This window comes from Typopeltis vanoorti, chromosome 3 (assembly GCF_054136105.1).
Source record: "Typopeltis vanoorti isolate ZY-2024b chromosome 3, IOZ_Tvanoo_1.0, whole genome shotgun sequence".
Taxonomy (NCBI): Eukaryota; Metazoa; Arthropoda; class Arachnida; order Uropygi; family Thelyphonidae; genus Typopeltis; species Typopeltis vanoorti.
Genome location: NC_143551.1, coordinates 122,109,063 through 122,133,317, shown reverse-complemented (window position 1 = coordinate 122,133,317; position 24,255 = coordinate 122,109,063). Strand labels below are relative to the sequence as shown.

General features: G+C 35.3%; 1 protein-coding gene across 1 annotated transcript in view; it reads left to right on the top strand.

The window, feature by feature from the left end:
- The first annotated feature begins 769 nt into the window (after positions 1-769).
- The window catches only part of LOC150108527 (VWFA and cache domain-containing protein 1-like), a 420,515-nt gene continuing 397,029 nt past the window's right edge, over positions 770-24,255 (top strand). The window contains exons 1-2 of the mRNA XM_090415949.1: positions 770-1,349; positions 14,095-14,157. Coding sequence (XP_090272075.1) covers positions 987-1,349; positions 14,095-14,157 — 426 coding nt within the window. The 5' untranslated portion in view covers positions 770-986. The remainder of the gene's footprint in view (positions 1,350-14,094; positions 14,158-24,255) is intronic.

The following is a 24,255-nucleotide window of genomic DNA, read 5'->3' as shown; positions in this document are numbered from 1 at the left end:
TGGGAGATCTCTATCCCATATTTAGGTCTTTGGTTAGCTTGTCTGTATTGCAGACAGGGCCGACGAGAGGGTGAGGATGAATCGGTGCACTGGGGCTCAGCTATATGCATTAGTTTTCCTTGGCAGTATCAATCTTAGCCTGTCGAGGGGTTCTACCAACTCTTTCTCGTTGTCCCTTACAGAGTTTAGAGAAGGAGAGAGAGAAAAAAAAAGGAAAAGCTGCTATTTTCTTATGAGGTCGAGTGATTCCCCTTCCATCGAATCCTTAATAATCAAAATTATTCACATCACGATGAGATTCTAAACTAGGTCTTTTTCAATAAACAGCACCTTTTTTTTTTCTTGTGCTGCTGCAGATTCTATGTATAATATATTGTACGGTATTGTATTCCTACAGTGATTAAATATAAAATATCCTCTCTCATTGTTTGCCCTCAACTACTTCTGAAGGTACCATTTCATTTAAACACTAACGAAAATGATTCATCTCGGATAAGTAAAACTTCAACTTCTGATACTACACAACCCAAATAAACTAAAACTGACATACTTGAATTGCCAATAAAAATAATATTGACAATGACATGTAGTGTTTAGTAACGTCGAGTATCCAATCATATTAGATACTGTTGGAGCATGCTCTGTGAACTTTATTTTAGACGTATGGGGTTTAGTTACCTGCTTTGTGGTTGTTACGAAGTTTTTTTTGTTTTCCCCTATATGTTTGAAATGTGGTGGTGTTACTATAGCAGGTTGAATGCCCTGCCGTAAGTGAAATATGAAGTACTTTAATTTGCATCATTATCGTCGTTTTGGATGATGATAATCTGCTGCTGTTCATTTGTTTTCCGCTTTATTCATACAATGGCAATTTGCTCGACGTTCATATTACATGTGGATAGATGAGCTATGAACTTCGGTGGGTATTCATCTGAAGAGAAAGATATGAGTTAGATCGTGTTCAGGTTTACTGCTGCCAGTTAAAAATGGGTGGCAATTATTGCCAGTCTTTTATTTTGACTCTTATTCCAGTGTTGTTTGTTGTTTATTGTGAGGTTTTTGGGTTTGAAGTACTAAACTCTTCGTTATCCAGACCAAATCGTTTTGAACTTGAAAATAATTATGATTCAAGTCCTAGTCATGATGACAGAACTCAAAATGTAAATATTAAAACATTTGACGAAAAACACGATAATCCCCAAGAAAAAAGTATAACCTCAGCTCAACTTGAACATCAGAGTAGCAGCGATGAAAGTTTCAGTGGCGTATATTTGGGAAACGAAGCCAAAATGATAGGTACACACCTTCGGAAAGTTAGCAACGATGAACTTGGGGTGACAGCAATGCAGGTGAGTGTAAAAAAAGCGATGTTTTTAAATTTTTTTTTATGTTCTCATGATAAATTGTGATGCTATTAACAGCTTATTTTTACTTTTGCTGCTCTTACTAAACGTAACCCTATGCCATATATTTCAAGTTTCAGTATTTGATTGCTTTGCCATGGTGAGCAGTGCTTAACCTATGGATTTAATGAAAATCGAGTGCACTGGAAAAGTTCTGTTAACAGGACGAATATCCCATGAACTTAATCACTCACTTTTGTAAGAAACCCAATCATCGCAACTTAACTTTGCTACTATTAAACTGGAAATAATGCCATTTACAAGTAACTAAGGGATTAAACAGTTTTAGTCGAATATTTTAGTAATTTATCTATTTGAGGGAATGGGAATTCATACAATGCACGAGATTGTTTTACAGTATAAAAGGTGTCAACGTTTTTTGTATATTCTACTTTAAACTTTTTCGTGATCCATCTGTAATAAACACCCCTTTAAGTATCTCAAGAATGCAGTTGTGAAAGGTGGGGCTTAACATGAACTCAATGCCAATACTAAAATTACTCCATTATAAGAGTAAAGAACTACACATGCCCAGACTTTTTTTTTTGAAATTGCAGAAAAATGTTATTATTATTATAATACTAATCATGATATCAGATATTTGAGTCCACTTAGGATAGAAACTTGTGAAAACAACAATAGTAGTAATGTCCCATGTGGCAATGAGTTTAAGGCTATCTAGTGTGATGCAGAGGCTAACAAGATGAAATATATTGGTGAATGTTGCTATAACTTGTAATAAGAATGAAGGAGAGTTTATCGAGCTGTTGTGAGATAGCTTTCTAACAAGTGAAAGAAAGAACTCGAAGACAAAGGGTTAGATCATAGCATCAGAAGGAATCTTAGTTAAGGATGTGATTATTTTGACACAGTTGATGATGTCATACTGACCCAGAAGGTGGCAAAGTATATATATGCATGTTCCAGTTGGAAAGGCTACATGCTGAGCTAAAAAGCGGAAAGTATGACAGACTCAAAGAGTACTACATTTGGTTCCGTGGTATCGGTTACTGCATGGAAAGCTTTGAAAGGAATAATGCATCATCTATTTGAATGTGTCTATAGAATTCAAAAAACAAATAGGGTTGGAGTGACATGGATGTGCAACATTATTAAGCAAGAAATCCATAAAAAAGAGGATAATGTGGAATGAATATCATGATGAAAAAAAGGTAAGAGGAGTCATGAAATATATAAAGTACAGGCAAGAAAAGTGATGAATATTGTATGGAAATTTAAGTCTGAGTATAAAAACAAATTTCTGTTATGTTTAGCCTGCATAACCAATAGTGCATTGGCTATGCAGCTAAAGATAATAGAAAGAAATTTTATCATTATGCAGCAAGAAAGAGGAAGAATGAATGTGGAAGAATACCTATGCTTAATTAAAGACTGTACCTTTGTAGTAGAAGCAGATAAGAAGATTGTTTAGATAATGAGCACTCAATGCACTAAGCTCTATCAACCTGGTATATGTAAAATAGTGCACAGTGCCACCACTACATTGGATAAAGATAGATGTATAGTAGACGGGCAGGGGGGTTGAGCTGTTGCATAACCTGTATAAGAATTTGGCAATAGGGACAGATGGGATATAAGCACACATGCTAAAGGAATGTTCAGCCAAACTGGCTTGGCCCTTGATATGTTTTATATAATTTGAGTCTCAGTTGAGGAGAGATCCCACAGGAATGGAAAGAACCAGGCCTTTTTTGTGTGTGTGTGTGTGTGTGTGTGTGTGTGTGTGGAGAGAGGATGGTATGCAATAATATGGTGTACTGGCATCTTTATTAACGGTAATGTGTGACATGCAGATTAGGTACATCTAGCATTTTGTAATATTTTACTCTTACCTAGTATGCAAATAAGCTTGGTTATTTAATTAAATGAATATTTTTCACTATTTAAGTATTTGCTATATAACAATTTTTGCTTACTCTGTAAAATTTTTATTAAAAATTATTGTATACTCCTTATTTATTTTTTATATACATGTATAATAAATTTATGGTTAATAAACCATGTTCTATACTTAATTTGTTGTTCTTATTTCCAAATCATTATCACACTATAAAATAAAAACATCAATAAATAATTTTTTATGTTTTTGTCTCGTATCCTTTCAATTTTTACAAAGCACCAACTGTTGACTTCTCAGTATCTGTAGAGTGGCTGTGAAGATTTTAGAGAAGTTGGGGAGAACTTGTATGCAGAAATCATTTGAGGGACAAGCTGTACTTTGCACATAGCAATGTGGTTTAGTTTTGCTCATATTTTATTATTATTATTTCATGATGCCTTCAATCCACCAACTGCACCGGATACCACATGAAAGGCTGTTGAATAAACTGGAGAATATGGGATTGAATATAAACTATTGACTTGTATAAGTAGTTGGCTGATGAACAGGTGTAAGAAAGTGGTATATGAGGAGGGTGAATCTGCCAGATTTAAGGTGGTGTACCCCAGTGATCAGTGCTTGGAAGATTGTTATTGAATGCATATACAGTCATACCCTGACTTATGCAAATCCAGAGTTACGCGGTTTCTTATATGTACGTATTCCCATCCCGCTTCACGCCTCACCACTAGTCGTATCTTTCAGGCGTCAGCTGCATTCGCCAGTGTCGCACATGCTGTGAACAAGCACTGACGTGTTTCGCGTGCTCTCCATTGTTTAATGTTATGTTCTTAATAAAAATTTTATCACATAAAAAATAATAATGTCATCCAAAAGAAGCAAGTCCAATTCTTCTACAGCTAGCAAGAAAAGGAAAACATTGACTTTGGAAACAAAACTCAACATCATTAAGGATTTTGAAGGTGGAATGAATATTTGTGAGCTAGCAAAGAAGTTCGATCTACAGGAATCCACAGTAAGAACAATCATAAAAGAAAGATTTACAGATTTTGGAGGACATAGATTCTAACTAGGAATGAGTTGTAGCCACAAGGCAAGGAATAAAAAAATCATTAGCTTGCTATGAAGAAATTTTGTGTGACAAGAAAAAGACATTATGCCGTCAGACGAATCTATTAGATTTTATGAAATCATCGACATCGAAATAACTTTCTTTTTTTATGTACGAAAAACTACAATTATGATTATATTTCTTAAAAAATATAGGTGTTTTGTAAACCTTTGGTCTCCCAAATTATACCCTGAGTTATGCGAATTCGACTTATGCGCTTTTTTTTGGACCCACCTACCGTGTAACTTCGGGATTTTACTGTATTAATATCTGTTAGAATCCCTGACAGATCCTTCTCTGATTGCATTATAGGCAATGTAATCAGAACATAGCCAAAATGACATATACGGCTCGCAGGATAATGGCAATGTTGAAATGGACATTGACATGTAAAGATGAGAAAGTCACAAGGCCTTGGTACAACTGTTCCAGGACTACTGTGCACAGATTTGGTGTCCTGGGTTCTTCTGAAAAGAGAAATAAAGAAGCTATAGAAAGGTTACAAAGAGGAGTTACAAAGATGATATCAGGATTATGGAATGTAAATTATGAGGGCAGATTGAGAGTATGTGGGCTATAGACACTACCAATTGAAGTAAGTGAAGTGATATGATAGAGGTCTATAAGCTTCTGGGCGTATGTTATAGGATATCATGAATTTTTTTCATTATATGGAAGGTGGACGAGAGGACAAGATGGCAACCATGGAAGTTGAGTTTGCATTTAAGAAAGAGATGATATCTAGGTTTTTCTCTCAGAGCAGCAAGTGAGTTTGCCTCTTGAGGGCATCTGCTGTGACAGTTAAAGAGAAGGCATGACACTTTTTGGGGGTAATGTATGGCCCTCCTCAGTGAGTCCTTGACTCCCTCAAAGTCTGGTGCTGGTGATAATAATAATTATTATTTATTAATTATACATAATAATTAATATATATATATATATATATATATATATACACATTAAAATATAAAATATATAATTATAAATAAATAATTATTATTATTATGAGTCATAATACTTATCGCAGGAGGGCTGCATTAGACAGTACACACATCAGGAGTATAATTTTGCATCATTTTAGGTATATTTATTTCTGTTTTTAATAATGCCACCAGAGAATTAGGAGATCATTTTTAAATGAGATAGAGATATATGAAATTCTCAGTTATAAGGCTGGACACACAGCTGAGAGATAGGCTGTAGTTCTCCATGAGTTTTGTGAATTTACTAATGCGATAGTGTAATATTGGACTTGCTTTTTAATGTAGAAATAGGAATGGTTTTTGGCAAGAAGGCAAATTTGTACTGTTGTTCAAAGATCACAAGTGAAAAACAAAATATAAATACAAGAGCAGAATGACTGACTATAATACTAAAAAAAAGCAGTAGAGGAAGAAATGGATAACTCAGAAAAACCTGAAATTGGTACAAGAGAAAAGAGAACTGAAACTTAAAAGAGATAATTCAGAGGCAGCAGATGAGTTATACCATCAAAAATGCAATGAAGTACAGAAGGTAGCAAGATCTGATAAAGCCAAATGGGTGGAGGACCAATGCAGACATTGAATAGGACTATGGAAACACAAACTAGAGAGGCCTATAAACTTATAAGAAATGTCAATAAGAAGTGACAAGATCAGTAGAAGTCAAAGATGAAGATGATAAAGTATTGATGGACAAGACTGAAATCATACAACAGATGGACAAGATATTTCAGCAAAATATATAAAAATCAGCTAAATAATACTGAAACAAAAGTAATCAAAGAACTAAAAGTAATCTTTCCACCAGCAGAGCTCTTTGAAAATGACATCTTGGAAGAGGAGGTGAGCAAGGCTATAAAACACTTCAAGAACAAGACTCCTGGAAATGACAACATAATAGGCGAGATGCTAAAATATGGGGAAGAATTGGTTGTAAAAGAAATGCATAAGTTATGTAATGAAATATGGACAGTGGTGAGCTATAAGGGGCTCGCGCAAGCCCTTTGTTAATTTTTTCTCAAATTTGCGAGCCCCTTGGTCTTCTTGTTTAATAATCTTGTAGAACAAGAAAACACCACCGTGGAATGTATACATGCTACTATAATTGCTCCTTTAAATTTATATGGATTTTCTGATAACTATATAATCATTTCATTACATTTTGTTCTGATGGAGCTAGTAATGTTAGGAAATAAATCAGGTGTTGCAATCCAACTTCTACAAAAATTTCCCAATGTTGTGATTTGGCATTGCACTCATTGTTTACACTTAGCATTATACGATTCGATAAAAAACATTAAAGAAATAAATCATTTTGAAATATTTATGGATAAATTATATGCTTTTTATCATCAATCACCAAAAAATCAACTAGAATTAAATACGATTGCAAAAGACCTTGGTATCGAAATTTTAAAGATCGGCCATGTGTTTGGACCATGATGGGTAGCTTGCAGTTTACGAACGGCTCTTGGTTTGTGGAGAAATTACCCAGCTTTATGCAGGCATTTTGCATTGAATGATAAATATAAGGGCTTTTTAAACCGACTTCTCAATTTAGAATTTAAAAGATCTAGCATTAATGATTGACATCCTACAGGAATTATCATATCTGTCAGAAGCACTACAAAGTTACGATATAAGTACTGTATTATAAGGGCTAAGTTAGGCTTTTAATTTTTGCTCAATGATGCAAGCCCGTTGTTAAAATTTCCATAGCTCACCACTGAATATGGAGATGGGTATTCCCCCAAAGAGTGGAAAAAATCAGTCTTGTTGTTCTTCATAAGAATGGCAGTGCTTTAAAATGCACCAATTACAGAACTATTACGCTAATGAGTCATCTTGGCAAAGTGCTGATGAAAATACTTACAGAATGCCTGAAAGGTCATATGGAGATACATCTTCCTGATGAGCAAGCTGGATTTTGAAAGATCGCAGTACAGGGTAACAAATACTCACACTAAGACTAATAGCAGAGAAAGTTCAAAGAAAGAACAAAAAGATACACTGCTGTTTTGCAGACTTCCAAAAAGCCTCTGATAATATTGACCATAATATAACATGGGCAGTCTTGGAATCCTATGGTGTGGACAATATGATGCACACCATAATGATGTGGACAATAATGATCTGCCTGTTGAAAGATATAAACAGCCAAGCACAAGCCACAGTAAGGATAGCAGGCGTGACTGGAGATTGGTTTGCCACTAGTGAAGGCACAAGACAAGGGGACTCAATATCACCAGTCATCTTCATTATACATCTGAGAAGAACACTAGATAAGAGTGAAGAAGAAGGTGGAGACATTTCAATAAATAGCATGAGAATAAACTACCTCTGCTTTGCAGATGACATCGTCCTGATTGAAGAAGACACAACAAGGCTGGAATGGACACTGCAAACTATACGCAAAAGGAAAAAAAATATGAGCTAAATGTCAATTTTGTAAAAACAAAAACAGTGATATTTGGACAGTATCACTGTTGGAAAGCATGAGTTACTGAACAAAGTTACCATAGAAGGATTTCCACTGGAAAATGTGGAACATTTCACATATCTTGGATGCCACGTAACGCATGACTTAGATCCAAAAAAAAAGAAATAAAAATTAGAATAGCCAGAGCAACAGCTATCTTAAAAGCCATAGACAAAATATGGAAGAACTAAGCTATAAAGATACACAATAAACTGTGTATTGTGGAAACCTATATCTTCAGCAGCATGCTCTATGGATATGAGGCCTGAGGGAATGTGAAAGGAGGTTATTAGCATTCGAGAGGAAGTGCTATAGAGGGATCTCGAGGATAAGCTGGATCCAGATAGTGAACAATGAGGAAATGTATGCACGAATACAACCAAAAGAAAACCTGGTCCAGAAAAAAATGAAAAGAAAACTATATATGTTTTGGTTGGCCATATATGTAGAATGAATGATAAGAGGAAATTAAAAATGCTGCTGTTTAGAATTATTGAAGGAAAGAACAAAAGAGGAAGATCAAACAGAGAATGGGCGATTACATCGTCAAATGGTGGGTGCAGAAACTCTGTACACAAGCTGAGTCATCTTGCACAAAATATAATGTAATGGAAGATTCATATCAAGATGGCATCAGACACCTACGAGCATTGAAGCCATTGTCGTTGTTGATTATTCAAAGATGGATGTTGGACCATTCTTTCTCACTATAGACTTTTTTTATCTTCTAATTCTGTTGGAATGCAGCAGAATAGAGGGGGTTGCATGACTTGTATCATGAATTATTAGAATTTAAACAGCATGGATAAGTTAAATGCTTGTCATGTTTTTCCAGTTCATTATTATTTTCTGAAAAGTTTCTATAAAGATTGAAATTGTCCGGGTCACTACCAAGACATCTTCCTGCAAAGCTGGCAATATCTACTCACCATCAGTGAGCATATTTGTCAATCTCTGCTCCTCATAATACATAGTAACATACACATCTGAAATGAAGTGTTTTGTGTATTATGATACCATTTTAGATCATCAGCTGCCTCTGTATACAAGCAGCTGGTTATGAAGATAATTCATGCACAAACTCTTTAAGCTCCATAATATGAGATTGACTATTCAATTGAATAAAGCTATATTATTTTTGAAAATTTCTCATGTAGCTCCTCTAGTTACAAATGAATATAACATAGCATGCTTTCTGTGAGCTAAGGAGCAGGGATGGTCCTTATAAAGGTTCTTGGTATCCTTGACAGCATTAAAATCCAGGTCTTTCCAGTGAAAGACCTGGTAATAACAGCTATCATCTTTGTGAACAGCAGTTAGAGGAATTATTGGTTGGTATTGCAGCTGAAGCAATTAAGGCTCCAAGAACAGTAATTTATACCTGTTAATAACTTGTATTCATCAGCCGATTAGTTTTGTAGAAGGAAAATCCTGCCACTTCCATATTTAGACCAGCCAACTCATTTTGGTTGAGAAGCTTGTATAAAGGGTTCCTTGCAATCTAAATGAAACTAAACCTAGGTCAGTCTAACTGAAGGAAAAATGTTGTATCATTCTTTCATCTGGAAATTGAAGAGGTGGATGAAGTAAAATATGTTGGTGTATTAGTAAAGAGCAAGTTTTGAAGTTAGGAATGACTTATTGGGATATCATTAAATAGTTCATGGATTGCATTTATGATGAGGAGAAGAATAACCAACAGGAATAACATGGTAGTGATAAAGGCATGATTTGGCCTTATGCTCATAAATTATGGCAGTAGATTTGAATTTTGGGTGAGATATTTTGAAATGATGGCAAAGAAAAAGTAGAAAGTCATGTCACAGAACATCATCTGAATTATAGATCACCTCTTATGAACACAGTCTGAGTGATTAGAAATTACAGAGTTTGATTTGCATGTAGGAAAAAGGATGATTTGATTGAGATATTAAAGTTACTCCAGAGTGTTTTCAGTTAATTCAGTTGTTTAACCCATCAATTGTTTTAAGTAGTATATTCAGAATGATGGAACTTTTTGGATGGAAAGACTGGGTTCATATTCCCTCTGGGTTGCAAGGAATTTTTCAGAATTTTACAACTAAAGTTCTCTTATCAGAAACAGGCTTCTTTTGTTAATGCAGTTAACATATATACTTCATACATATACTTGCTTTAATTCAAATCAGCACTAATTCCCAACTGCTGTCTTAAATTAAAGATGCCAAGAAGTTATATAATGACATATAATATCAAAATTTCAAATGATGGTACAACATGACAGAATTTCATGCCGACTGGGGCGTCGCCGGTTAAACAAGGTCCCCGTTGTTTTCACCAGGGAACCAGGGCAAACACCGAAAAGTCAGCTACTGGTACAAATCCTAAAACTTACCCCCAACTCAACATCACCAGAGTTCAAGATCGGTACTATCAACATAAAAAGCCTGAATGGCAAAGAAATTGAGCTAGCTGAGGAATTGGATAAGTACCAGATCAACATAATAGGGGTGACTGAAATAAAAAAGACAAAAACTGGTATTTCTGAGCAATAAATACAAAATGTTATATTCAGGCAATGACAATCTAGGAAAAGGAGTAGCCATAATATTCAACACTAAATACGAGGCTAATCCTCTTGAATGGTGGCAGTCTCAAGTAGAGTGATGTGGGTAAATATGAGAATGGTGAACTGGACAGTGAGACTTATTTGTGCCTATGGTCCCACAGAAGATAGAAGTGGAGGAATTTTTTGAGGCTTTAGAGAAAGCAACTGACACAATGAAAAAGGAAAAGTTGGTCCTTGTTGGGGAATCTAAATAGCAGAGTAGGAAATGCTTGTCAGACAAACAAAAATATTTTGGGAAAATTTGGAGAAAAGAGCAAAGTTAATAATAATGGCAAATACCTGTTGGATTTCTGCTCAGGACATGGACTGGTTATTACTAACACAATGTTCCAACATAAAAATGTGCACAAATTTGCATGGAGAGGACTATGTTATTGTTGATAGTGATGTTTTCCCACTGGTGCAGGACACCAGAGTGTACAGAGGATTTGAAATTGAAAGTAATCACCATTTAGTCTTGAGCAGGATAAAATTGAATTTCATATTGAAAAGAAGAACATGTCAGAAAGTTTTAAAGAGAATAAAAGTTGAGCAGCTGTCCGATGTGGACTGTAGACCAAAATACATAAATATTATTCAAGAAAAAATGAAAGAGTTTGAGAGCAGGAACCGAATGTTGGAGATTCAATGGCAAGACCTGAAGAAAACACTGATTGATTCAGCCAGAGAGGCATGTGGTGAGTGCAAGGATGGAAAAATCGGAACTCCATGGTGAACACAAGAAGTTAAAGATTCAGTGAAGGAAAAGAAGAAAGCATATCAAAAGTTCCTGGCAAATAAGTCAGCTTGTGTTCTTAGAGAATACAGAGACAAATGTAAGAAAGCTAAACACTTTGTAAAAATGGCTAAACAAAAGTCATAGGAGGACTTTGGCAAGAAAATAGAAAATAAATATCAAGAAGGTGGCATGCTATTCTGGAGGAAGTATGGAGGTATAAAAGTCGTACAGTGGCTGCACTGCATAGTTCAGAAGGCCTGGACAGAGGGACGAATTCCAGATGATTGGAGCAGAGCTCGCATTGTATCCATATATAAAAAGGAAAATAAAACTGAATGTGAGAATTATAGAGACATTTCATTACTGAGTGTTCCTGGTAAGATATATGCAAGTATACTTGAGAAACGGTTGAGAAGGATTGTGGAAGAGAAGCTTGGTGAAGAATAAGCTGTATTCAGGCCAAATAGAGGCTGTCAGAATCAGATTTTCACTTTACGACAGGTAGTTGAGAAATCATGGGAATATAACAAAGATCTGTATTTAAGTTTTGTAGATCTGGAAAAGGCATATGACAAGGCGCCAAGAGAGAAGCTATTCCAAACTACAGTTATATCGTGTGTGTTAATGGGACATTATATCAAGCAATACTTAGTCTTTATTTGAGTTGTAAGTCAGCAGCTAGAATTGAGGGGAGTACAGGAAGATGATTAAATGTTAAATCTGGTGTGAGACAAGGATGTGCATTATCCCCTTTGTTATTCAATATCTATATGGATGACATTATGAAGGAAAGTGGTATTAAACCTGATATCAAAATTGGAGATGTGAATGGCAGCTCTTTGCTTTATGGCAGGGGTCGCCAAAGTTATTTGCCCGTCATCCCCCGTCAAGAGTTTCTTGACTTGTTATCGACCCCCTATCTTTTACTATTACGTAATTATAATAGGACAAGCAAAAAAAGACGCTTATGTGAGTTTTTAGATTGTTTATTTTATAGTTACAGTGTTTATTGTATGTATAATATGGTATATATTATTATATTACTATTACTATCACTAGTAATATCACTGGTATTACTAGTGATATTAATAAACTACTGGTATTACTACCAGCACTGCTCAACTCTTCAACGTAGAGAAGTTTAGTTCGTGAATGAATAACGATTGTATTATAATATGTATGTTGATGAATTTTAGAACATTAACGCTCACTTGTATGTCGATGCACAGAAATGAGACTGGGATCGAATACTTGTATCAGTAAATAAGAACCACGCACGTGTTGCAATCTCGCTCCCACTGCGCCAGCCAGCAGGAACCACCAACATCCGTTTATTGGTAAATACATCATTTTGGCCTACTTGATTGGCCTCAGTAACTATTTTCATGACCTTACTCCATCTTACAGATCCTATTCATGGACTTGTAAGATGGAGGTACTGATCCCATGATTCACTCTTAATTGCATTGTCATTACCTCCATGTCTTTTGTCATGGAGGTAATCCAAGTTGAACGAATTAAATATTACCCACACAATGATGTCTTATATTTTTCTGTCGACCCCCAATCGACCCTTAACAATGTCATATCGACCCCTTTGGCGACGCACTGCTTTATGTGAATGATGTTATACTTCTAAATAAATAGACTACAAGTCTGCAAGAATCCCTGACTAAATTGAATAAATGTTGTAATGGATATGGTATGAAGGGTCAGCATTACAAAGACAATGAAAATAGGCAGAAACATTGAAAATATCAACTGCATTGTGAACAGAGAACCTGTGGAACAAGTAAAACATTTTAGCTACTTAGGAACGATTTTTAGTGAAGATGGTAAATTAAATATGGAAATAGACAACAGAATCAGCAAAGCTGGTATGGTAGGAAGTCAATTGAATAAATTCATATGGAATAAGAGAAATTAGTCAAAACACTAAATTAGCTTTATACACGACAGTGTTCAAACCAATTTTAACTAATGGATCTGAGAGCTGGGTTAGAAGTAAAACACTTGACCAAAGAATAGAGACCGCTGGGTTAGAAGTAAAACACTTGACCAAAGAATAGAGACCGCAGATATGAGAGTCCTGAGAAAGATTAGGGGCGTGAACATGATGGCATCGGCAATATCATATTCAAAACGAGGATATTAGAAAAGAACTTGATATTGTCGACATTCAGGAATGCATTAGCAGAGCTAATCTCAGCTGGTATGGTCACTTAAGCAGAATGGGAGAGGAAAGATTAGCAAAAGAAGTGTTCTCTGCCAGGTTGGCAAGAAAAAGACCCAGAGGAAGGTCAAGATATAGGTAACTTGATAGAGTAAAATATGCCTTAGAAGACAGAAATATAAGACCTGATAATATTGGATTCTTGACCGGTAAGAGACTGATTTGGAGGAAAATTGTAGATAGGAAGTTAGTAAGGATGTAAATGTTTCAAATAGTACTATCATATCCTGTATACGCCCTGAGGGTATATATCAGGAATTTGATGGTGATGATGAAGTTATATTCGTGGTTTCATCCTTTATAGTATAACAAGTGGGAAAACGTTCTACATCCATCTGTTGTCTTAGGATGAGATCATATACATTATTTACTGTTATTGTATTCCTTTTCTAAATGTAAATATCTTTCATATTTATGGTCAATATTATATTATATAAATACTATATCTCTCAACACTAATTCTCTTTACATTGTCCTTTTCTGTAAAATAATCATGAAATACATAAAAGTGCATGGATGTTAATTGTAATAAAAATGTCTGTTCTTTGCATATATTATCAAAACTGCATTGATACATACCTGCATACATACATATATATATTTTATTTTTTATTTATTTTTTCTCCCTAAATGTTATGAATTTGAATTCATGTATTGGAAAATTGTATCTTTTTCTAATGCAATTATTCATATTTCAGGCAATTTATGACTCTTTACATTTTGTCACTGTGTCAGCTAAACCAGAAGAACAAATTAAAGATGTAAGCATTCCATTTATTTTTATTTACTTTTTGTTTAATATTAATGATACCCATGTGTTGAGGCTTAAGTGTTGGAAGTTTAATGAAATATTTACAGCACTAGGAAAGAATTAAAAGTAATTTTAATGCTTCCAATATTTCATCTTAGTCACTGAGACATCTTCAGGGATTACAAATGACTTGTAATGCACACACACTCTCTCTCTCTTACTCACTCACTCACTCACTAGGTGCACTACTTGTCAGAGTCATCTACATGTTTCACTTAGTACTGTGTTGTATTTGTGTGTGTTACAAGAGTTATTTGTACTCCCCAAAGTTGTCTTAGTGACAGACGAAAGATTGGAAGCATTAAAATTAGTTTTCAATCCTTTCCTCATACTGTAAATATTCCATTAAATTTCCAACATAATATTAATGTTAATTTACCTTTGGAGAGGAAGAGAAATTTGACTATTTTAAGGTACAGTAGATAATATTTTTTCCCTACAGCAATGTACAAAGTGGCCATAAAATAACTTTCCCTCTTTGGAGGCATCTGTAGCTAAAACCAATAAACGGAACAAGACCAAATTTTATATTGAGACTTTTGAAGACATCGGGAGATGATTTCTTTGGGAAAAAAAAAAGATTTAGTACCAAAAGTCGCCGATAGGGGAAATTTTGGTGCTGGCAGAGCCGAAAGCAGTCAAATATTTGCAGTGAACACAGGTAAAAAGGATTATGCAAATTTTACTGTGCATATGTGACAGCAGCGCCACCAATTCCACTTAAAAACGGATTGGGAATGTTCAGGCAGTTATTCAAATGACTGACGAATTGTGCTCAATATGCGTCCTACCTTGTTTCAGCATGCTTTACTTGTTAAGTTGTTTTACCTTAAATAGTCAATGCCATAGCGGCCCTTCGGGAATTTCTAAGGCTTCATGTTGGTGGCATTCCCAACTTGCATGTCTTGAAAGAGAACATAAAATGGACTGTTATGAACATCCAATCCGACTCCTTACGCTCAGCTGTAGAGCATGTCGCACACCAGATGCAATTTGTTGTACACAAGAAAGGTCACCACATTGAAAATCATGTATGTGGTCCAAGGGACCCTGATTCTGATGAATAAAACATTATTTCCTGTGAGTTCAATCACCACATTAATTTCTGTCTCTCTTGCAAGTTGTTTTAGTTTAATTATTATGATTATTATTATCATCGTGACTTGCCACATATTCAGCTGGAATGAGTGACGCGGCTGTCGCTTATACCATCTAAATGTTATTATTCCATTTTATCTGCCTTCAATGTAATTATCTGCTTGTTTTCAGCTCTACCAGCGCCAAAATTTCCCCTATCGGCGACTTTTGGTACTAAATCTTTTTTTCGTGGAAATCGTCTCCCCATGCCTTCAAAAGTCTCAATATAAAATTTGGTCTATCATTCCGTTTATTGGTTTTAGCTACAGATGCTTCCAAAGAGGGAAAGTTATTTTATGGCCACCTTGTATTTTTTGTAACTATGTTTTTTTAGGGTGGGATTAGGGTGTTATTAATGTTTAAATCTCACTTAATGTAACTCTGTTTAACATAGATCTATATTGCATACTTACCTAATTATAAACATAATTCATTTAATGCTGTTGGATGGGAGAGGGTTCAAATGTATTAAGTAAGAGATTTTATCAGTTATGAAAATTTAAAAAAAAAAAAATATTATTTTGTTACACATTCTATAGACACATGAATATAGTTGACAATAATTAACCAGAATAGTGCTGTGAATGAGGCTTTTTTCATAAATGCTTGTTTACATTTATAAATGCTTGTTTATTTGCATCAACAGTGGATGCTCCATTATGAGTGTAATTGGTTGGTTTATTTAGCACACATGTAAAATTGGTGATTTTTTTGTTTTATTGTGTTTTTTCCCCTTAGAAAATTAGTGTTGTATAGTATAGTTTTTAGTATATTAGTGCTAATTTTGATATATATTTTTTATTATTTGGTGTAATCATAACATATATATACGAAGGTGGTCTGAAAAGTTCTCAGCCTAACAATAAAAAAAAAAACGAATTTATAATTTCAAAATTATTTTTTCTTTTTCAACATAATCTTCCTTAAGACATTTATTCCAGCAATGCTCCAGCGCCATTATCCTGTCCCTGTAGTGGTTCTCAGTAAGATCTGCAAAATACCCCTCTACAGCTGCAATCACCTCTTGATTCAAAGAAAAACGCTAATCAGCAAGGAAAAGTTTTAGTTTTGGGAAGAGATAGAAGTCAGAGGGAGCCAAATCTGGGGAATAGAGTGGATATTCCAACAATTCATAGTGCAGATCCCTTAATATAAAAATAAAAATAAAATAATAATAAAAAGATCAGAATAATATTTCCCAGTTATTCTATTACCCTTTCCAAGATAATTAATAAACAAAATGCCTTTAGCATCCCAAAACACTGATGCCATGACCTTTCCTGCTGATGGAACCGACTTTGTCTTCTTTGGTGCTGAACAACTGGCTTCTGTCCACTATTTTGACTGCTGTTTGGGTTCTGGTGTGTAATGGTGAATCTAAGTCTCATCCATAGTAATAAATCGATGCACAAAATCAGTTTTATTCTTGTTAAAACGCTCCAAGCACTGTTCAGAGATTTTCATGCGAGTACGCTTTTGACCTGTGAAGGAATCTGGAGACGTTATCAATTGTTATGAGAGCTAATAGGGAGAGTGATGGAAAAACTTGATTATGATGAGAGTAATGATGAGAATCTATGTTTAACAGTGACCAATATGTATGTAACTGTGTTAATGATAGGAATGTGCATTATAAATAGAAGGAAAGAATGATATGTTTTGTCAAGTTGGGACGTATTAAGCCTGTGTAAGGATGTTTGCATGAGTAAGGCATTAGAAAAGAATAGAGATCTGCAAGTTGTCGATCTGAGTTATGTGAGTATACTGTCATCAGCAAACCTCTATATAGGTTTATTGATAAGTAAAAGGCATTTATGTATAGGAGAAAGAGGACATATGATAGAGCCTTGGCAGTGAGTTCTGAAGAGAGAGAGAGAGAGAGAGAGAAAATGCCTACCATAATACCTAATGATTGACCAGAGAAAAAACTCTCACCCACTTACAGAGAGCTAAATATAAATGAAAATCAGTCAGGATCAGGGAAACAGGGATGGTCAGGACAAAGAGAGAAGTGCACTATAGCAGAGAGAGAGAGAGAGAGAGAGAGAGAGAGTAAAATGTGATAGTGTTGATGGGATGCCTCAAAGAGTGGAGAACTGTTATGCTTGCATACCAATATATGGAGTATCAGAAATAAAAGGGCTGAATTAGTAGCATTGATTCAATCAGTATCTATGCCCAAAGATAATTGGCATTAGTGAAACTTGGTTGACTAAGGATGATATAATGTCAGGCCTTGAAATGGTGGGATATAGAATTCTCTGAAAGGATTGGAAGATGAAGAGAGGAGGGGGAGTATCGTTAATGTTAGCAGAGGAATTGTGTCCTTCAAGAGTTGAGGTGGAAAATAGTAGTACGTGTGAAGATTTTGAAGCTGTTTGGCATGAAGCTGAGGTCAGTAAAATAGTATATCTAATAGGATGCTGTTATAGGCTAGGGAATGTGGAGAGTATTGGTTGTGAAATGTTTAGACAGATTAGTTGGGCGAGTAGAATAAAAGAAGATGATCTTAATGGGAGATTTTAATTACAGGAATGTGGGTTGGAAAGAAGAGATAGTGTTTAGTAACAGGGAGAGTGAATTTGTTGAGTTTCTGTGGAAAGCAGCATGTGATGGAAGCAACACGAGGTTTATCGGTATTAGATTTGATGATATCCTCACAGGATGTGGTTGAATGAGGTATCAACACTGCCACCTGTTGGTGAAAGTGATTCAAGAGGTATTGGTTTGGAAGGTAGTCAAAAAGGAAAAAGTTGTTATTCAAGAAAGTCTATATGTGGAACTATAAGGTGGGTGATTATCAGAAGCTCTGCAGTCAACTAGCATCAATACGTTGGGTTGATAAATTGTGTAGAAAAGATGTTGACAGTGCATGGGAAACAATAAGTCAGTATCTAACACAAGCAGTGCATAACTGTATACCAAGAATTAAGTGAATAAATGGAGTAGCAGTTAGATGGATGAATGGTTAAATCAAGCAAGCAAGCAATGTTACAAAAGAAATTATGGAGGAAGTACAAGACAGTTTGCAGTGAACAGATACATGAAGAATATAAAGTGCAGGCCAGAAAAGTGAAAAGCATGGCTAAAAAAGAAAAAGTAGAATATAAGAGGACATTGGCCAGTCAGGTCAAAGCTAATCCAGGGTGATTTTTCTGCTGTGTGGCAAGCAAGAGGAAAAATAATTATGGCAGGTGAATTTTGGTGGATAATTATGGTAGCAGAGTAACTATAGTAAATGATATAGTGGAATGATGAACATTTCATCAGTGTATATCATAGTGGTGTGAATGATGCTGTGCAACATGTAGAAGGGAGGAAAGAATTAGAGGTGAAAGAATCAGAGGTGTATGAAGTGTTGCTCAGATTAGATGTTAATAAGGCTGTGGGAATGGATGACATCATGTACAGGTATCCCTCGATTAACACGGTTAATTAATCCCTCGACATTACCACATATATCAAAATTGCGTTAATCAAATGTAATAATCAATGGTAAAAATTACAATTCGTCCGTCATCGACCGATTACTGTATTAATAATTCGTTTTTCATAGTACTCTTTTAGGAAAGAAAAAAATGAATGCAAAGTAAATGTTTAATAAATACTTGTATCTACATTATTCACTGCAATTTTTTTTATCAAAAGAAGTTATCAAGAGTCGTTTGAACAGTTTTAGTTTTTTTTCTTATCGGCATAAATTCTACAATAACAAGCAAAATGACTCTCCAGACCTTGGCAAACAAGAATAAAACATGCAAATATAATACATGATGGTACAAATTAAGTTGGAAATAATGTTGGATATTGAATCCAACATTATTTCATAGCCGAATAGAGAAACTACAAGAGTTTCGTGCCAAATATATAGAAACTAAAAGTTTCAGCGGATGCAAGCATAAGCAAACTTATGGGCAACTTGTAGTAAAGGTTGAGTAAGCTCCAGATCACTTTCCTTAGTATTTTCCATAATGTAAAGCACATCTCCTTGAGGACATGTATGATAAATAAGCCTTTGGCTCTCTATTTCAGTAATACATGATGGTTTATTTATTTTCAGTTACAATCTAGAAATTATTGAACAAAGAATAAAAAAAACAAAACAACTAAACCATACTATACTGACATTGGAGGTCGCAGTCTCTCAGATACAGTTTACTGTCAAATATCGCAAACCTTTTCATAACATGTGTTAAACCAAACTGACAGCAAAAAACAGTGCAGAATATCACTCGTAACATATGAATGCACAGCTACATATGAATGACCTCCAAGCTATACACTGAATTGTGCAAGATTATTTATATTAAACATTTTGCATGTATCTATCAGATCAGCTTCGAGCTCTGCAGGGTTAAAAGTATGTTAATCAAAACTCTTGCCGTGTATATCAAGGGATTGCTGCAATTAATTTCATTGTGTTAATCAATCCCGCGTTAAGCAAGGGATACTTGTATTTTTAACGAATGCAAAAGAGTTAGTCATGCCCTTGTCATGGTTATTTAAGGAGTCATGCAGTGGGAAAGGTTCCTTAGGAGTGGAAAGAAGACAAAATAATACCTTTCCACAAACATGGTTCGAGAACAGAAGTTTCCAATTATAGACCGGTCTGTATCTGCAGTTGTGATCAACGTGCTGGAAAAATTGGTTAGAATACAGGAATGGGTTGATAAATATAAATTTCTCTATGATGGTCAGCATGTATTTGTGAAAGGCATGTCTTGTTTTAGCAATTCGCTTATGTTTTATGATGAGGTGACAAATGTGTTGGATGAGAGAGAATCATATACAGTGATATTCTTGGACTGTGCAAAAGCATTTGAGAGATTACCACATGATAAGTTGATGTACAAGCTGCAGAGAATAGGAATAGATAGTATATTGGTTAGATGGATTGGCTCTCTGAATGATACCAGCAAATTGTGTATGATGGGACTGTCTCAGAAAAGGAAGGTGACTAGTGGTGTGCCTCGTAGTTCTGTTCTTGGACCTCTACTGTTTAACTTGTTTGTTAATGATATTTCATGTGGATTGACTGGGGATCTTCAAATGTTTGCCAATGATGCAAAGTTGGGTACTTTGGAGTAGTGCTGGTGTTAATTCTCTAATGGAAGATTTGAATAGACTTTTAGCTTGGACAAATGAGTGGGGTTGCAGTTTTAATGTTAATAAATGCCAGGTGTTACACTTTGAGATACAGAGATATAAGGCTATGTAGTGTATTGGTGGAGCTGTACTTCAGGAAATGCATGAGATTCGGAATTTTGGAGTGATGGTGGACTGAAGTTCCGAGGGCACATCATATAGCAGCTATGATAAAATCATAGCTGCTATACATTGACATTTAGGGATAAGGATGGTGGTGGTGCCTCTATGTAAAGCATTGGTCAGACCACAAATGGACTATTGTGTTCAGATTTGGTCACCTAGTTTTCATTGTGATGTGTAAAACACTAGAGGGTCCAAAGACGAATAACCAAAGATATCAGGACTTTGGAATGTTGGATATGAAGAGCATTTGAGAGAATGTGGAGTACAGAAATTTGTGAATGGGAGGAAAAGAGGAGATATGATAGAGGCCTTAAAGTTAGTTAAGAGATTCTATCAGATTAATGCAGAAGAAATTATAAATAGAGTGGATGTTAAAAAAAAAAAAATTAAAAAATATAAACATAAATGGATACACATTGGAAGAATGAAAACAGAAAGATCACCAAAACAAGCCTTAAATTACAAACCATTAGAAAAAAGAAAACCAGGATGTCTTCTAAAGAGATTCAGCGATGACTTCTAAGGCCACTCTAGGCCTAAATCCTTGAAAAGCATGATGATGATTAGATGGAAGAATGAGAGGCTATCCCTGGAGGTTGTATAAAGATGTGGTGAAAAAAAAGGGTATCAGGAGTAGATTTTTTATGTGGAGAGTTGTTAGTGAGTGTAATGCATTGCCTGAGTACATTGTGAATGCAAATAGTGTAAATAATGTCAAACTTTGTTATGATAGACTTGTTGCTTGTCGAGTGGGCCTCCCACGATGAGTCTGTTGACTCCTTGGAGGTTACCAAAATAATAATAATAAATGTTGGCTGAAGGATAGCAATTTGCTGAACAGATCTATGCTAGATCCAGTTGTATATAGGAAATGTCAATGGCTACAGCACAAGTTTCTTTAAACCTTTCTATGGTAAATGTCCGGAAGTGGGTGATGGAGGTTCTGTGATCTTATTATTAGGTTTAATATAGCACAGAGAAACAACTAAACAGATAGATCTTATATTTTGTCACTGTCATAGATATATCATTAAGGATACAATCTTAAACTAGTAAAAGCACACACAAACACACTAAAAATAACAAGTGGAAAAAAGTTAGACTAAAAGTCCTATAAGGGTCACCCAATGCAGATGCTGTTGACTAGCTTTAGCTGTTGAGTAGGAGACCTAAGAATTAAAGTTTCCTTTAGTTACTCTACTGGTATTTTAATTTATAGATGGATAAGTCAAATTAGATCATTGCTTATCACTTCTTCATCTCTTTCAACTTAGGCTCGTAGTTAGCCAGCCAGTAGTCAAGCTTTAGAAAGAAAGTCAAAGAAATCAGCTTGACTTTCAGAATTTATAGAATGGCAAAGACAGCAGATGAATAGAGCAAGATTTAAGCCTGAGAAGATCAGAAACAGAGGATACACATTTGTTATTCATATGCATGGGATATTGGATCACCCAAGTGCAAAGCACTGCTTGTTTGGAAGAAAACTCGGATTTTCCATCCTGAGTTTTTTGGCAAATTGGCCTCCAGAACACGTGCCATTTATATACAAAAAAATACTGTTGACAGTTGTGATGGACAGTAGATGCCATTGATGGAAATTGTGTGTAGTAGGAGAATTAAGTAGTGGGGGAGACAGATGTGTATAGGAGTGCCCTCCTGCGATAGTCCTTGTGACTCCTTGGAGGTGTCACAATAATAATAAAGGTTTTCTTCACAATTTTTCTTAGCCTCTTCTTATGACTGTAAAAATTTTACCTCCAATAAAAAAGGGAAATAATGTTATTATTTTAATGGCTAATATAGCCTACTTTCGTTTAGGAGTGCCCCTATTTTTACAATGTCATTGGCTCTTTACCCAAATCTTAGGGCATTACTGAAGCGTTATAAAACTAATATATGAAGAATAATATAGGAGGGGGATTAATATTCATATTTCTTACATCTCTACACCAAATCTGGAATTTGACCTTCTGAGTAATGCAGAATAGTCACTATAAAACTTTTATATTCCCCCCCCCCCACACACACACACATGAACATTTCTGGTTGAATGCCATCTGACTGTCTTTCCACTTTTCAAGTTTTTAGTTCAAGGTTTGATACATTTTCCTACTACATTTTTCTTGAATATTTTCTATTAGTGTTCTGTCACTCCTTAATTTATTTAACAATTTTTCCAAGTAATTACTCTAGAGACATCTGGAATATCCTTATCTTCAATATTTATGTCATCATCATATTCTTTATACCCTCTTTTACCTTGCGGTGTCGAGGGTCCATTGATCATCGGACCCCAATCCGTTTACAGGATAAGGTGGTCAGCCCTATGCCCCGGTATATCCTATGGCCTGTAGTGTTAAGTTCTCAAGACCAGTTTGTCTGCTTTGCGGGATGAAAAACCCCAGAATAAACTGGGGAAAAAACCTTGCTGTCCACGCCCAAGACTGGCTAGCTTGGCTATGGCTGAGGAAGATCCTTCAGCTCCTCACGTCACTGACGGGAATCGAACCTAGGACACTCCTTCCCCAGGCATATGGTTGCGAAGCACATAACCACTAGGCTAACTGCACGGAAAGCTAACTTTATTAATTGTGATTATTTTTACAGTGCTCTTTTCTCCATTTCTAAGTTTTTTAGTTGTCTCCAGAACATTTGGTCACCACTTTTAATTATAGTTTTTTTTTATATTATCCCATGGTATTATTACACCAGATCATAGAGGTCAAATTCATATATTTTATACAGCACCTTTTCTAGGTTGTTATAAAATTCACATTTAGAAATGTTCATACAATTTAGTAAATGCATTGGTGATGCTTCCTCGATGTTACAGATGGGGAAGACTTTTATGCCATTGCTAAACATGATTGGTCTTGTTTGGCTGGTCTCAAGGCGAGAGTCATGGTAGTGGCACAGCGATTAAACTTGGAGTTGATGGTAGCTCCTGGTTTTTCTGCTGAATACCAGTGAGTCATGTCCTGGAGAATCATTCTTTTTGAGTAGTATTAAAAAGATCAAAATCTGTGGTATCACTTGATGTTGCAGCCATTTTTTCTAGTTCATCTGCAGTTTCATTTCTCTTTAATCCCACATGGGATGGAATCCATTGGAAAATTATTTTGGAATCCTTATGTGTTTTTTTTTTTTTTTTGCTATGTCTTTAAGTATTTCTTGGTGGTTAGTGTAGCAGTTCTTAATAGCTTGAAGGACTGCTACGGAATCTGTGAAAAATATAAACTCCATTGGATTTTGTTTATCCAAATGTTGCAGTGCTGTGTTAATGGCTATTAATTCTACATGGTATGAGTTGCATCCTATCCTGTTGGTTGTTTTTAGTTCTATATTTTGAGAGCCATAGATGAGTATGCCACTCTCAGAATCGCCATTTGGATTTTTGGAGCCATCTGTGTAGATCTTTATTGAGTCAGGTCCATATTCCATTATTTTTGAAAGAGCTAATGATCTCAAGATTTTGGGGTTTTCTAGGTTTTTTTTCTCATGTTTCCCTATTTCAAAATTAACTATATTTTTCCTGTCTTGATTTGGAGGAAATGCCGGTCCAAATAAAATAGCCAACTATTTTATAGTTCGCTATTTTATTTGGACAATCAAAGGGAATTTTATTTTCCATGTTGTTGAT